At 48.0% G+C, this 13,335-nt stretch overlaps 1 protein-coding gene across 1 annotated transcript in view; it reads right to left on the reverse strand.

The window, feature by feature from the left end:
• Window positions 1–1,373: 1,373 nt before the first annotated feature.
• The window catches only part of DRP2 (dystrophin related protein 2), a 57,331-nt gene continuing 45,369 nt past the window's right edge, over window positions 1,374–13,335 (reverse strand). The window contains exons 19-25 of the mRNA XM_063141689.1: window positions 12,001–12,066; window positions 9,503–9,646; window positions 8,895–9,123; window positions 6,320–6,440; window positions 4,334–4,420; window positions 4,129–4,214; window positions 1,374–1,855 (exon numbers count right to left, since the gene is read on the reverse strand). Of these exons, the coding sequence (XP_062997759.1) occupies window positions 4,162–4,214; window positions 4,334–4,420; window positions 6,320–6,440; window positions 8,895–9,123; window positions 9,503–9,646; window positions 12,001–12,066 (700 nt within the window). The 3' untranslated portion in view covers window positions 1,374–1,855; window positions 4,129–4,161. The remainder of the gene's footprint in view (window positions 1,856–4,128; window positions 4,215–4,333; window positions 4,421–6,319; window positions 6,441–8,894; window positions 9,124–9,502; window positions 9,647–12,000; window positions 12,067–13,335) is intronic.

Raw genomic sequence — 13,335 nt, forward strand, 5'->3', positions numbered from 1 at the left:
GCCAGAAAGCCAGGCTGTGTTCAGAAGACACCTTAAACCACAGCTTTAATGATGGCGAATAAGGCTTTTTGCTTTATTAACCATGGTTTAAGGTGTCTTCTGAGCACAGCCCGGCTTTCTGGCTTAACTACCATGGTTAAAGCCATGGTTTAAGGCGTCTTCTGAATGGGGCCAATGTTGATTTGGGGCATGTTTAGACAGAAAAAAAGACTGGGGAATCCTGGGAGTTGTAGGACTCCCTCCCACCCACCCCCATAACCATGCATAGGATTGTGCCCTTACGCATATTTCAGGCCAGGTGGAGCTTACTTATTCCAGTGGGATCTGGCCTGCTTAAATATAGGTAATTCAACTCTATATTGCTGTTTTTTCTTTCTCATAGAGCTAGAACCTCCTCAGTCCTTCTGAATAATCTCAATTTGCCTGAATGGAAATGGGGGCACCTGTTTATTTTCAGGAAGGGGAGGTTGTACCAATAAGGGCATTTCCACAGCTTGGAAGGAGAGTTTTATGCAGGGCTTTTTTTTGTTTTGTTCCTCCGAAGCATAGAGGTACTTGGTTCTCCTGTGCTCCTGTAATGGGACATTCTGAACTGCCTTTCCCTCGATTGCCATTAACCCATGTGACATAAACACCATGCAATGCAGTTAACAGCCCAGGGGAGGGGCTACCCTTGCGCTTCCCAAATTTCTCACATGAACCGGTCCAACAGTAAAGGCTTGCGCCCCTTCTCACGATGCGTCAATAAACCTTGCGGATGCAGGACGGTCAGGTTCCCGACGTCCTCCAGCCACGTTTCTCAAGAGGTCACTCGGACGGAGCTCATTCCAATTCCAAAACGAAGCCATTCAAGTCCAGCCTCTGATCAAGCTGCCGGAGCAGACGGACGAGAGAGATGGCGAGTTGTCTTTCATCACATTGAAAACAAGAGTTCGGAACAGAACAGAACAGCAAAGCCGGAATGAACGCATAACAAGGAATTAGAATTTAATGCATGAGGGAGTCCATAACAGCACTTAAATACAGTATATATAATATGTATTTATATATTATATATATTTATATATAAATATGTAAATTAAAACAATAAGGCTCTCCGTTATAAAGCTTCTCTCCTGTAAGGCTGCTACTGCTGTTGGAACAGTGTGTTTTAAAGCCTGCTCTCTTTCCTCAGTGACCATTCCTGTGAGGTTTCCTCTGGACCGTTTCATTACTTCCCACTGAGCTCAGTGGATCAAGAGGCACCCGGCTGCTTGCAAGTTCCTTTCACAACATACCCAACTCCTATGCAAACTTTTCTCTTTCTTTTCCTTAAAAAAAAAAAAGCGGGGGGTAAGGAGGTTTCAGATTTCTTCCCCCTTAAAATTGTCTGGTTCCAGTCCCTGTCCTCTTAAACCACCCTTTGGCGCAGGCCACGGACTCAGGCAAAAACCACGATAGGTCACTTCCTGACTCAACCCCCAAACCGATAGTTCACAAACCACAGAGAGGAAAATGCTCTTCGTGTCAGTTTGTAGTTCGCGCGGAAAGGTGCCTCCGTGCGCTATCCGCTCCTGGTCGTGCAGAGTTCTTTGAACCCAGCCTCTTAATGGTGCCATGAGTTGACTTTGTCCAGGCTCTGGGTGGCTCCGGACGGGCCTTCCAAAAAGCGCTCTGAAGTTACTAAGGGCTGCTCTCCTGGGTGCCAAAGCCTGCGGGGATTCTGGTAACCTTCTGCCAAGATCGGGGCCGAAAGGTTCCGAGTGAAGCCCGCCGCACAGGGGGAGGACGCAGGTGAGAGGAAAGGAGAGAAACAGCTGCCAAGGTTAGACAAAGCCTCTCGCTTGCAGGAGGGGTTAGATAAGGGAAGTCGGACCTGAAAGAGAAAACAACAGCGTCACGTCCCATGGAGTTGGCGTTGGTTAATTTCAGGCTATTCAAGAGGGCTTGGAGGTGAAGATGTTAAAGGCTTGCAGATACACTGTGTCGTATCCTATAGGTATCCTCTACACTGGAGCATTTTCATTCGATGCTGCTGCTGGAAACTCGTGCCATGACCAATACTCTGTCCTGTCCTGTCTTGTACACTTCTATATTTTTAGTACTGAAATTAGTAGCTCAGACACAGCAGCCGTTCACTTGAGCAAAGTGCTTCTTGGTAACAGTAGCAGGCGTGCAGAGAAATGTCAACGGACTCATGTACATGTCTACCTTTTCACTTATTTTCACAATGGAGCCCTTGTTGGTTAACTCCCTGACATTTAAAAGGGGGTTCCTCGCTTTATGTTTTTTTTAAAAAAAGATTTTGCACACTTCAGCAATGTCAACCGACACACGCACACCCAAGCCTGTCCTCAGGAAGAATAAAGCAGCCCAGTAATTCAGAGACAAAGGGATATATATATATATTACTCAACCTTGTATTTTTAAGCACCAGCCTGGTCGCCATAGGCGACAAGGAATTCCATGCAGGCGAGTAAGCAGGCTGGTGGAGGGACCAAGCAGGATTTACACTACTGCTTTAAAGCGCTTTATAACAGTTTTGACAACTGTTGGGGCCCAGGAAACACTGCATATACAGTTTTCAAAATGTTTTCAAAGTGCTTTAAAGTGCTGTCCCTCCTCTGTGCCCAGCATGGAAACCAAGGGGGTTGCCGGGGGGAGGTAAGCCACCCTCTTCTGTGCCCAGCTTAGACAAAAGAAGGAGCTTTCGGTTCACAACAACTTCGTAAAATGCTTCTGGGCTTATTTCTAAGGCACTATGAATTGCAAACAGCCATAACTCCTAAGGAAGGTGCTGAATTTGATTTCAAAGAAGTGCTTGGGGGAGCATACCTGTGGTGGGCGGGGCTTAAGGCAAATGAGGCAGGGTCATAAATAGCAGCATGTTTCAGCTTAAAGCTCTGCTAGGTAACTAAGGCTTAGGAGAGGCATCCCAACCTTTTAGAATTGGGTAAAAGCTTCACAAAAGCCAGGGAACCGCCAAATGATGGGCGGTCAGTCAGAGAGGCGGGGCCAGGATAAGGGGGTGGGGCTATCCAGGAGAACCCCGGATTGGGACCCCAGGAGGGCTGGGTTTAGTGGGGTTCTACATGACCGACCGAAGCCACGTTCCATGGCGTCGCCCCAAATTCAGAAACCCCAAAAGGGTGTTAGGACGTTGGTAACCACTAGCTGTAGTGATTTGTTTAAATTTATGGGCATGGCGTCCTCGAACAAAAAGCTCTCCAGGCAGTTCACGGGATAACATTTATGGAACGTCTGTAGTCCAGTGATCGGCGTCTCCAGCTAAAAGTTCTCAGGCAGACGAGCTAAGACTGGGGAGCCAACTCTCTGGCTTCGCAATGAAAAGGCAGATGTACACAACAGGGGTGCAAAGGCTGGTAAGCGTCTGAAATCGGCCCCAAAAGGAGATAAACACCTCAGGATGCAAAGATTTTATTCGTGGAAATAAAAGCCCAAATTTCTCCGTCTGCAATGCGCCAGCGAATCAAGCCGCCAGTGAATTACAGCAGGAGATATTCTGTTAGAAGAATTTCCGTGGGTGTTTTTAATAAGCTGTTGAAGAAGGCCTTAAAAGAAAAAACGGGTTGGAACGGGTTGGGCTTTCCACAAACGAAACCGTTGCCTCCTGAGACACTTATATCCTTTTTAGATGTACATAACAGCAAAGTGAACACTGATTGAGCCATTGTTTTCCTTCCTGCCCCCTGGATACTTGTGACAGGCTGCGCACCTTTTCCAAAGAAAAATCGGAAGTTCTTTGGAACGTTCATACATTTATCTGTTCCATTCATTGCCTTGGGTTTTAAATATTTTTTAAAAAGCACAATCTATTTGGGGAGCCGTAAACTTGATTTTACCCTAAGTAAGTGCTTCAAAAACTAAACTAAAAATAAACAAATAACATGCTCAACTGCAACTTCTTTTCACGTCATTTCGTTCGTGTCTTGCCCAGGGAAGATTTCTGCCTCTTGAAGAGCGATATTAGGAAGAAAACCTTTGGCTGATGATGCCGTTGTGGGGCAAACAGAAGCCTGATTAATACACACTGGAAAAGCCATCGCATAAGGTTAGCGGTTAGGAATGCCAGACACCAATGTCATAAGCAGCCAGGGCAGGAGCAAATTTTAATGCAATGGCTAATACCGGCTGCTGCCCATTCTCAGATCTGAAAAGCATCTAGGAGAACTTGAGGGACTTCTTCAGGAAGGCCAAGGGGTGAGGTCTTTGTCCTGTCAGGAGAAAAAGGGATCACGTCGAAAATCACAGACTGAGCCTTGTTTTGGTTCTGGCTGGGGTATCACAGCCCTAAACAGGAAGCTAGTTTACCATCCGTGACGTAGACTCATACCTCCGGGGTTGGGGAAAGCATTACGCAGCTTCTCCATGATATCTTCCAAACACAGACTGACGTCCTGAGTACTCACCACCACTTCATCTGAAAGAAGGGAAAATGAGGGAAGAGAGGGAAAAAAATAAGCACACTGACACGGCAGGGCAGGGCTGGGACCTGGTGGCACTGAGGACTAGTATATTAGGAAGCCAAGAGGTTGAGGAATTTTGTAGGCCAAGCCACAGCTTAGTTCAAACACACATTTTCTCTGCCAAAGTTCTGTTCTCAAACAGGCGAGGTAACAGTAAAGAAAAGAGTACCTCTGAACCTGTTCAAGGGCCTGCCATTTAAGCCCAACCAACCAATCAGTCCCGAGCAATTTGGGGAAATGGCATGGGGTGTGCATATCAAAAGGCTTTCAGTACCCGTTCCCCAGCGTTGCAGCCCCTGTGACTACTTTTAATTTTAAACGAGGAAGAGTCTTGTGATACCTTAAAGACTAACAAATTTATGCTGGCATAAGCTTCATCAGATGCCACGGATTAAGTGGGCTATAGTCCATGAAAGCTTGTGGCAGAATAAATTTCTTTGTTTATTTATTATTACACTTATATCCCACTTTTCCTTGAAGGAGCCCAAAGCACCATCCCGCTCCTTTCCATTTTATCCTCACAACAACCTTACGAGGTAGGTTAGGCTGAAAGTCAGTGACTGGTACAAAGTCACTGAAGTGAGCTTTGTGGCTGAGTGGGGACTAGAACCTGGATCTCCTGAGACCTAGTCCAACGCTCTAAGCACTACACCACACTGTTAGCCTTTTTGCTGCAATGGACAAACATGGAACAATGGGGGGGCATTTAATTGTAAAACATCAACTGCAGATCTGATGTCAAATCTAGTTTGGTGTTAAGCTCCAGCACATTTTAAATGAATTTGTTTTGTTTTTCTCTTTCGGCATTTCTACTTCCAATGCAGGACTATGTCACTCTCAGTCTATCAATGTAATTGGCTGTTTTGCCTTATGAACCAGTACACACCATTGAAAACATTATCTATTCAGGCAATGAAACAACCTTTCAATGTGGTTATTAGAGCAGGGTCATGCACCTTCAGAATAGGAGCTCTCCATGAAGTCTACATCTAGTCAAAACGGGAATCTACCGGGGATGCGTAGACTGAGATAGTTGTTATGACTATTTGTGTACCATCATACGCTCCATTTATAAGTGTTGTATAAAAATTATCCTATTGTTCTAGTGCAGTTCTGTTAAGTCTCTTGCATCTGGCGTGTTTGTTTTGACCGCTTAGCATGGGTTCTCAACAAGGGGGGAATTCCCCCCCTGGGGGGGGGATTTTAGGGTTCCAGTGGGGGAATTGGGACCACTATTCAGCAAAGTATGATGTCCTGTAGTTTATGTCTTCCTATACATGTTATTAAAAACGTCCTGGAAAAGTGTCATGTCGTCTGCAAAAGCCAGGCCTTTGCTCTCTTTTCCCTCCCTCCCTTGCAATCCTAGAAGTTGCAAGCTTTCCATTTAAAGGGGCAATGCAAAGCATGGGAGGCGAGAATGTAAAAGGGGCCATGCTTTGCGTTGCCCCTTTAAATGGGACTAATATAGAAAAAAATGAAAGATTTTCAATGTTATGTGCATATTATTTGGAATGCACCTTTTGAGTTAGACTATTTTGGGAAGGGGGGAATTACATTCTGAACAATGGTGAAAGGGGGGAATGGAGCAAAAAAAAGGTTGAGAACTACTGTGGGAGCTTTCTCTTTTCTGTTTTGCCTAGTTAAGCTGAGTCAGACCCTTCTTCCTTTATCTGGGGGAGTTTGGAGGCCAACTGGTCGCACCTCCGATTTCAAGGAGGGGACAGGAGCAGTTGTAAAACAAAAAAAGTCCCCTAACTTGGGAAAGAAGAAGGGGAAAGAAAAAACTCAGGAGGAAACCCAGCAGCAACCCACAGGGTGATCAAGGGAGGTTTCGTAGTACCACCGAAACTCACCTGCCGTTTCCGTGTTTGGTGTGCTAGGGTCTTTTCCCCTAGGCTGGCTTCCCTCGGACGGGTGAGGAGAGGAAGCCAAAGAGGAGGCTGTGGAACCGTCTCCCTTGGAATCCGATGGCGGCTGGCAAGAGAAGAGAGAGGTTGAGGTAGTTCTTCACCACCATCTTACTTGTCCTTCTTCCATCTTTCCTGTACGACACAACCCTAAATGATCAAGGGAATGGAACGACTCCCCCAGGAGGAAAGGTTACCATGCTTAGGGCTTTTTAGCTCATGGGGGGAGGGAAAGTGAGAGGAGGACATGATACGGGTGTACAAAATTAGGCGTGGTGTGGAGGAAGTGCATAGTGAGAAGTGTTTCTTCCTCTCTCATGATACTAGAACCTGGGGGCTGCTGCACTGGTGCCACAGTGCCCCTAAACCTTGGGTCCAGGTTATCTGATAGACCGTATTCTCCCTTATGAGCCTGCCCGTGCTTTGAGATCTTCTGGTGAAGCCCTTCTTTCAGTCCCACCATCTTCACAGGCGCGCTTGGTGGGAACATGGGAGAGGGCCTTCTCGGTGGCTGCTCCGGTGCTCTGGAACTCTCTTCCCGGGGAAGCTAGGCTGGCTCCCTCCTTGATGGGCTTTCGGAAGCCGGCTAAAACTTGTTTGTTCCAGCAGGCCTTTGGAGAATAATCTGGTCCTCCATCTATGTTAAGGACTAGTAAAGTTTATGTTTTAATATTGTAATTTTTTTTGGTACATTTCTTTTCCTAGGTTTAAAATGTGTATGTTTTAAATTTTGTAAGGCCGCCTTGAGGCCCAGTATTGGGCAAAAGGCGGGATACTAATCATCATCATCATCATCATCCCTGCGATTTCTCCCCTGTGGGGTTGCGCTTGCTAACCCCCATGGCAAGGAGGGAATGCGGGGTTTCTAGCGGTCATCCAGGTACCGGAGCCATCTCATACCCTCTTCCTGGCTTTCGGCAACCAATCGCTGGTCGCCATCCACCAGGACCTCCCAGATCAGCCACGGAGTGAGGTCAGACAGCGGAAGAGCCACGCTGACCTTGCTCGAGCAGGAAAAGTCGGGCTTTATAACCAATGCAGTGCAAATTCAGAGCCACCCTAGGGCAAAGTTTAATGTATAGACACGTGAATCGCCTTCCCCGAATCTCCTTGTAAAGTTTGAATTGGAATTTCCAATTCAAATTTCTTCCTTCTAGTTATCTGTCAGGGATGCTGCAGCTGAGAAAAATAAAAATGATAAATTGAAAAAAAAAGGGATGCGGCAGCTGTATCCTGCATTGTGGATCCCGCACTGCCCTAGAGATGACCTCCAAGGATCCTTCCAACTGCATGATTCTATTTCCCACCTTTTCTCTTGCAACTGACCCTGATGTTACAGTTCTACCCCTTTCATTTCCCAGGAACGCAACATCAAGTTGTTTTCAGCTTTCTTTCTTTTTAGCATGGCAATGTTACTTAAGTTGACACAGGAAGCACTGTGTAATTTCACACACCCCAGCGAAGTGAGTAACCAAAATCCTTGGATGTGAGTGGCATGCAGACAAGCTGGGGCATGTTCAGAGGAGGGCAATGAGGATGATCAGGGGTCCGGAAACAAAGCCCTATGAGGAGAGACTGAAAGAACTGGGCATGTTTAGCCTGGAGAAGAGAAGATTGAGGGGAGACATGAGAGCACTCTTCAAATACTTAAAATGTAATAGGGATAAAGGCCAAGTTCTACATCTAGGAAATAGAAATCAAATGCACAGCTACAAGATGGGGGATGCTTGGCTCGGCAACACTACAAACGAGAAGGATCTTGGAATTGTTGTAGATCACAAGCTGAATAGGAGCCAACAGTGCGATATGGCAAGAAAGGCAAATGCTATTTTGGGCTGCATTAATAGAAGTATAGCTTCCAAATTGCGTGAGGTACTGGTTCCTCTCTATTCGGCCCTGGTTAGGCCTCATCTAGAGTATTGTGCCCAGTTCTGGGCTCCACAATTCAAGAAGGACGCAGACAAGCTGGAGCGTGTTCAGAGGAGGGCAACCAGGATGATCAGGGGTCTGGAAACAAAGCCCTATGAAGAGAGACTGAAAGAACTGGGTATGTTTATCCTGGAGAAGAGAAGATTGAGGGGAGACATGGTAGCACTCTTCAAAAACTTAAAAGGTTGTCACCCAGAGGAGGGCCAGGATCTCTTCTCGATCCTCCCAGAGTGCAGGACACGGAATAACGGGCTCAAGTTACAGGAAGCCAGATTCCGGCTGGACATCAGGAAAAACATCCTAACTGTTAGAGCAGTACGACAATGGAACCAATGACCCAGGGAGGTCATGGGCTCTCCCACCCTAGAGGCCTTCAAGAGGCAGCTGGCAAACCATCTGTCAGGGATGCTTTAAGGTGGATTCCTGCCTAGAGCAGGGGGTTGGACTCGATGGCCTTAGAGGCCCCTTCCAACTCTACAATTCTATGATTTCAAAGTGAGTCAAGAGAATCCGGTTCACCGTGCACTGATGTCAATTTAGGATGGACGTGCCCTTATCCAGAGCAGTCCTGAGACACGCCGACGGCCCATACCTGCAGAAGCAGCTCTCTCAGGCGATGCAACTGAGACTCGAGCTGCTTGTTGTGGTCCTCCAAGATTTGCATCCGGGTCTCCAAGCGGCTCTTGTGTTGCCGAAGGATCCGGGCCTCCGCTAGCAGCTCCTCGCTGGGTGGGTCCTGTGCCGTATCTGGAGTGCCTTCCGCCGACGCTGCCGCCTCCTCGTGCTGCCACTTCAAGCGCCTGAGCTCTCCCTGGAGAACCCTGCAGAAGACAACCCAGCTGGAGGATGACGCTAGCATTCGCCAACATCCAGCGCTGCGCAGATCCGCAGCAGCGATCGCGTTTTGAGTTAGAAGGGGCGGCACCAGCTTACTAGGATTTGCAGCAGAACGTTTGCAATTCAGAGATACAGAGCCACTGTATGGGCTCAATCCAGCCCAATCCAAAAGGCTGGGGCCCCTTCCGCTAACTATGCCTCTCCTAAGCCTTAGTTCCTGCTGATTTATCAGGAGAGATTCCCAACATTCCCCAAATGCAAACCTTTTCAAGGGAATTCTGTGCCTTTTGCGCTTGAGGGTCTCAAAAGCGTCCTCGTGTCCTGACAGTTGCAGACCTGTAACAGGAAGCACGACCCTCTTACCTGTTTTCATCCTCCAGGTGAGCCAAGATCCTCTCCAATTCCCCTTTATCGTCTGTGTCGCTGCTGTCCTGGACCTGCTGGCTGCTGACAGGTTCTCTGTCCGTGATGGGGCTGGAATGGCGTAAGAGGTACTGGTCCTCATCCCTGTTGCGGATAGAGCTGTGATGAGGATCAGGCAGTGGAAAGAGATGTGACAGAGCGGTAAGGCATAAGGTGAACAGGCGGCGTCTCAGAGGATGACTCTGGAGCAGGGGAACGAGGGCAGGGGTCCCCAACCTTTTGGACTCAGTGGGCACAGTTGGAATTCAGAGAGTGTTTCATGGTTGCTCTAACAAAATGGCTGGCATGGGGCCTCACAAGAACATCAGAAGAGCCATGCTGGATCAGACCGAGGCTCCATCTAGTCCTGTATCCTGTTCACACAGCGGCCAACCAGCTCTTGACCAGGAACCCACAAGCAGGAGATTAATGCAACAGCACCCTCCTGTTCCCCAGCAACTGGCGGACACAGGCTTACCCATACAATCCGCCCCGCACACTCAGGTCCTCTGGGAAGAATCTACTTCAGTCAGCAAAGACTAGGCTGACAACCATTACCCAGAGGACCTTCTCTTCTGCTGCTCCCAGACTGTGGAATAGCCTGCCAGAGGAGACTCGTCAACTTAAAAGTCTTTTAGCATTTAAGAAAGACAGATCTCTTCTGGCAGGCCTATCCAGTAGAATTTTAGGATGCTTTTAGGATGCTTTTAACAGTGTATGCTATGTTTTTAATAGTATTTTATATATTTTATTCTTGCTGTTGTTCCCCGCCTCTCGATCCAATTGGAGAGGCGGGTAAGAAATATATTATTATTATTATTATTATTATTATCTCCCATACTGATCTGAATCATAAAATGGCTGCCATGGTGGGCCTGGCTGGCCACGAAATACTCATTTCCCGGAAGGCAAACTGGTGAGGCTAAAAGAAAAGCAATGAGCCCCCAAACCTAAGAATAAGACAGAGGTGAGGTCTGTGCTCCAAAACACAAACTCACTCTTTTGAACCCAAATAAAAGAAGGCAGCACTTTGCTTTGCAACAAATCAGCCTCCCGGTTAAAAACAACAACAACACATATGAAATTCTTGAGGAATAAAATAAAAACAAGGAGGGAGGGGCAGGGATCTGGGCAGAGATCAAGAGAGGTGTCCACAGGCACCATGTTGGAGACTCTCCCACACTAGTGGCCTTCAAGAAGCAGCTGGAGAACCATCTGTCATGGATGCTTTAGGGTGGATTCCTGCATTGAGCAGGGGGTTGGACTCGATGGCCTTGTAGGCCCCTTCCAACTCTGCTGTTCTATGATTCTATGACTACAGAACTAGAGCTTCTAGGAGGCTGAACCGGCAATGCTCCCCCAGGCTCCTTGAGAAGAGCCTAGTGTGGACACCTGGGCCCTGAGTTGCCCTTCGATGATGCTCTTCCTGGTCCAGAGCTCCAAGCAGCACCAGACAGCTTGGGAGGGCTTCTGGCCTGAAAGGCGGCTGAGACATAACTAGATAATAACTGAAACACCTAATGGGCCTCTGAAAGAGTTTCTGGCATTTGCAAGGGGGAGAAATAAGAACCTATGGTAGCGTGAGCTTACATGCTGCCTTCTCGCTCATCCAAGGGAAAATAATGGAGGTGGCGGGATGTCCCCATGGAGCCCTTCTCTGCCCAGGAGAAGAGTGGGGTGGAGCAGTGGGGAGGCCTCAGAGGGCCTCTGCATGGCCAAGAGATCAGGGCCTGAGGATGCAACCTAAGAACACTTTCCCCCATTGGCTGCCCTCCAGATGAATTGTACTACAACTTCAGTAACACTCTAGCCGGCATGGTACAGCTGACTGGGGGATTATGGGAGCTCTCATCCAACATATCTGGAGGGCACTAGGTGGAGGAAGATGGTCCTAGGGGGGTGTCTTTACAGCAGCAGGTTGCTGCCGCAATGATCCCACACCTTGCACTTTCACTGCTGCAGAACAGTGGCAGCTAATCTTGACACTGCAGCGAAAGCGTGAGGTTTCCTGCGCCGGATATGTCCCCTGGTCTGCCATGTGGACAGCAACCAATCAGGGGTTGCCATCCGCCCAGCCACGAATCCGCTGCAGCTCCAGTGTGAGGCTTAGACGGCAGATGCCCCAGTCAGTAAGTCTCCGACTTTTTTTTCTCCGCAGCTTCGTCGGAAAGCCCCGGGGTGGTTTACAACGCGCGATTCCTGCTGCGTTGTATAACCGACGCCATGCCACCACGCATCCACCCCGGGGCTTACCGAGAGTTTAGACAGCTCCCTGGAGCAAGCCCCATTGAACTCAATGGAACTTATTTCTGAATATCAGTGCATCCGATTGCACTGGAAGACATGTCACTTGATGGGGCCCCTGGTTATGTGACTAGGGTGAGAGGCATCCAAACGGTCACAGCACTTGTAAAAAAGAAAGAAAGAAAGAGGAAAGGAAAGGAAAACTAGCAACTCACAGGCTATCGTCCGGAGAAAGGCTGTCATTGTAGAAGGAGGAATTCTGGCTTTCCATTTCGGCGAGCCTGCAGGAAACAGAACCGGGCCAATGAATTGAAAGGAACTGATGTGGAAGGGCCAGAGAATTTCTAAGAATGCTCTGGGTGGGAAAGAAACTGCAGAAAACTTTGGGTATGAAAATAACGGTGTAAATATTCCCTTTCTGGACCAGACCAAGGGGGTGTTCATATGATGTCACGTTGATATCTGATCCCGCTGTTCCGAGGCAGAAACGATAAAATTAGTTGGCAGGAGGGAGCACGAGCTACCCGGATAGAATAACCACAGCACAAGCGACCATTTGGCTTGTCAAGTCCGCCCCCTGCCCTGCGTCCTTGCGCTCACCCGATCCACCCAGAGCTACGCCTGCTTGGATAAGCCAAGCCGAGGCTATCACTGACACACGAAGTGACAACGTGGTGACTTCGGAGCAAAGGGAAAAGCACAGTTTGTGTGTGTGTGTGGACACCTGTCGTGGCTGCGAGTTGGCGGCTGCATCGTATAAACAATGCAGTGCCACTGTGCAGCAACGATGGGGTAAATGGGGCATACGGACCCCCCCTAAAAGGTTCATCCATTTCAGCCCTCTGGTCCTAGCAGTACACAGCAGGACGCTCATGGAAGAAACTGCTGAAAAACCTCCTGTTTGCTCGCCGCGCCTGGTACTCAAGAGTGTACTTCTCCTGAACCAAAAGGTTCTATTGTGGTAGCAGAAGGTTAAGCACTCATTGATAAAAGCTATCCTCTGGGAATTTGGGCTTTTCATCCTTCAAGGGAGCTCTGTTCCTCTGAAGGGTTACTGTGGCGATGCGGCCCTAAGCTATATCAAGATTCAGAGGCCCCATGCCATAAAAAATAAAGAGAAAAGGGTATATTACACTAGGGAGGGTAATGAAAGGGTGCCATCCAGTGTTAGAGGGTGCTTGCAGTTAAACTGTGGTAGATAGCTTTCTCTGAAGATGTGTACAACAGCACTAATAAAGTAAGTTGATTTGAACTTCTTTTAAACTGGCTCTAGTTTGTGTTTATTGCCTCCGATACTAGATGCTGTGTTGCCACGCTTTCTCTCTAAATAAAGCAACTCTGCTGTATGTCATACTAGACTTCCCAACAAATTTAAGCCAAAGTGATTTCATCTTAGTTATCTTACATCTTGGCTGTCTCCAACATATTTAGAGGCTTATTTGAGTTGTTCCTAAATCCAGACTTTCTGCAGCACTGCGTCTACACTGGCTGGCAGCGACGCTGCAGGGTTCCAAACAAGGGCCTTCCCCAGCCCTGCCTGGAGATGCTGA

This window comes from Elgaria multicarinata, chromosome 15 (assembly GCF_023053635.1).
Source record: "Elgaria multicarinata webbii isolate HBS135686 ecotype San Diego chromosome 15, rElgMul1.1.pri, whole genome shotgun sequence".
NCBI classification, from domain to species: Eukaryota; Metazoa; Chordata; class Lepidosauria; order Squamata; family Anguidae; genus Elgaria; species Elgaria multicarinata.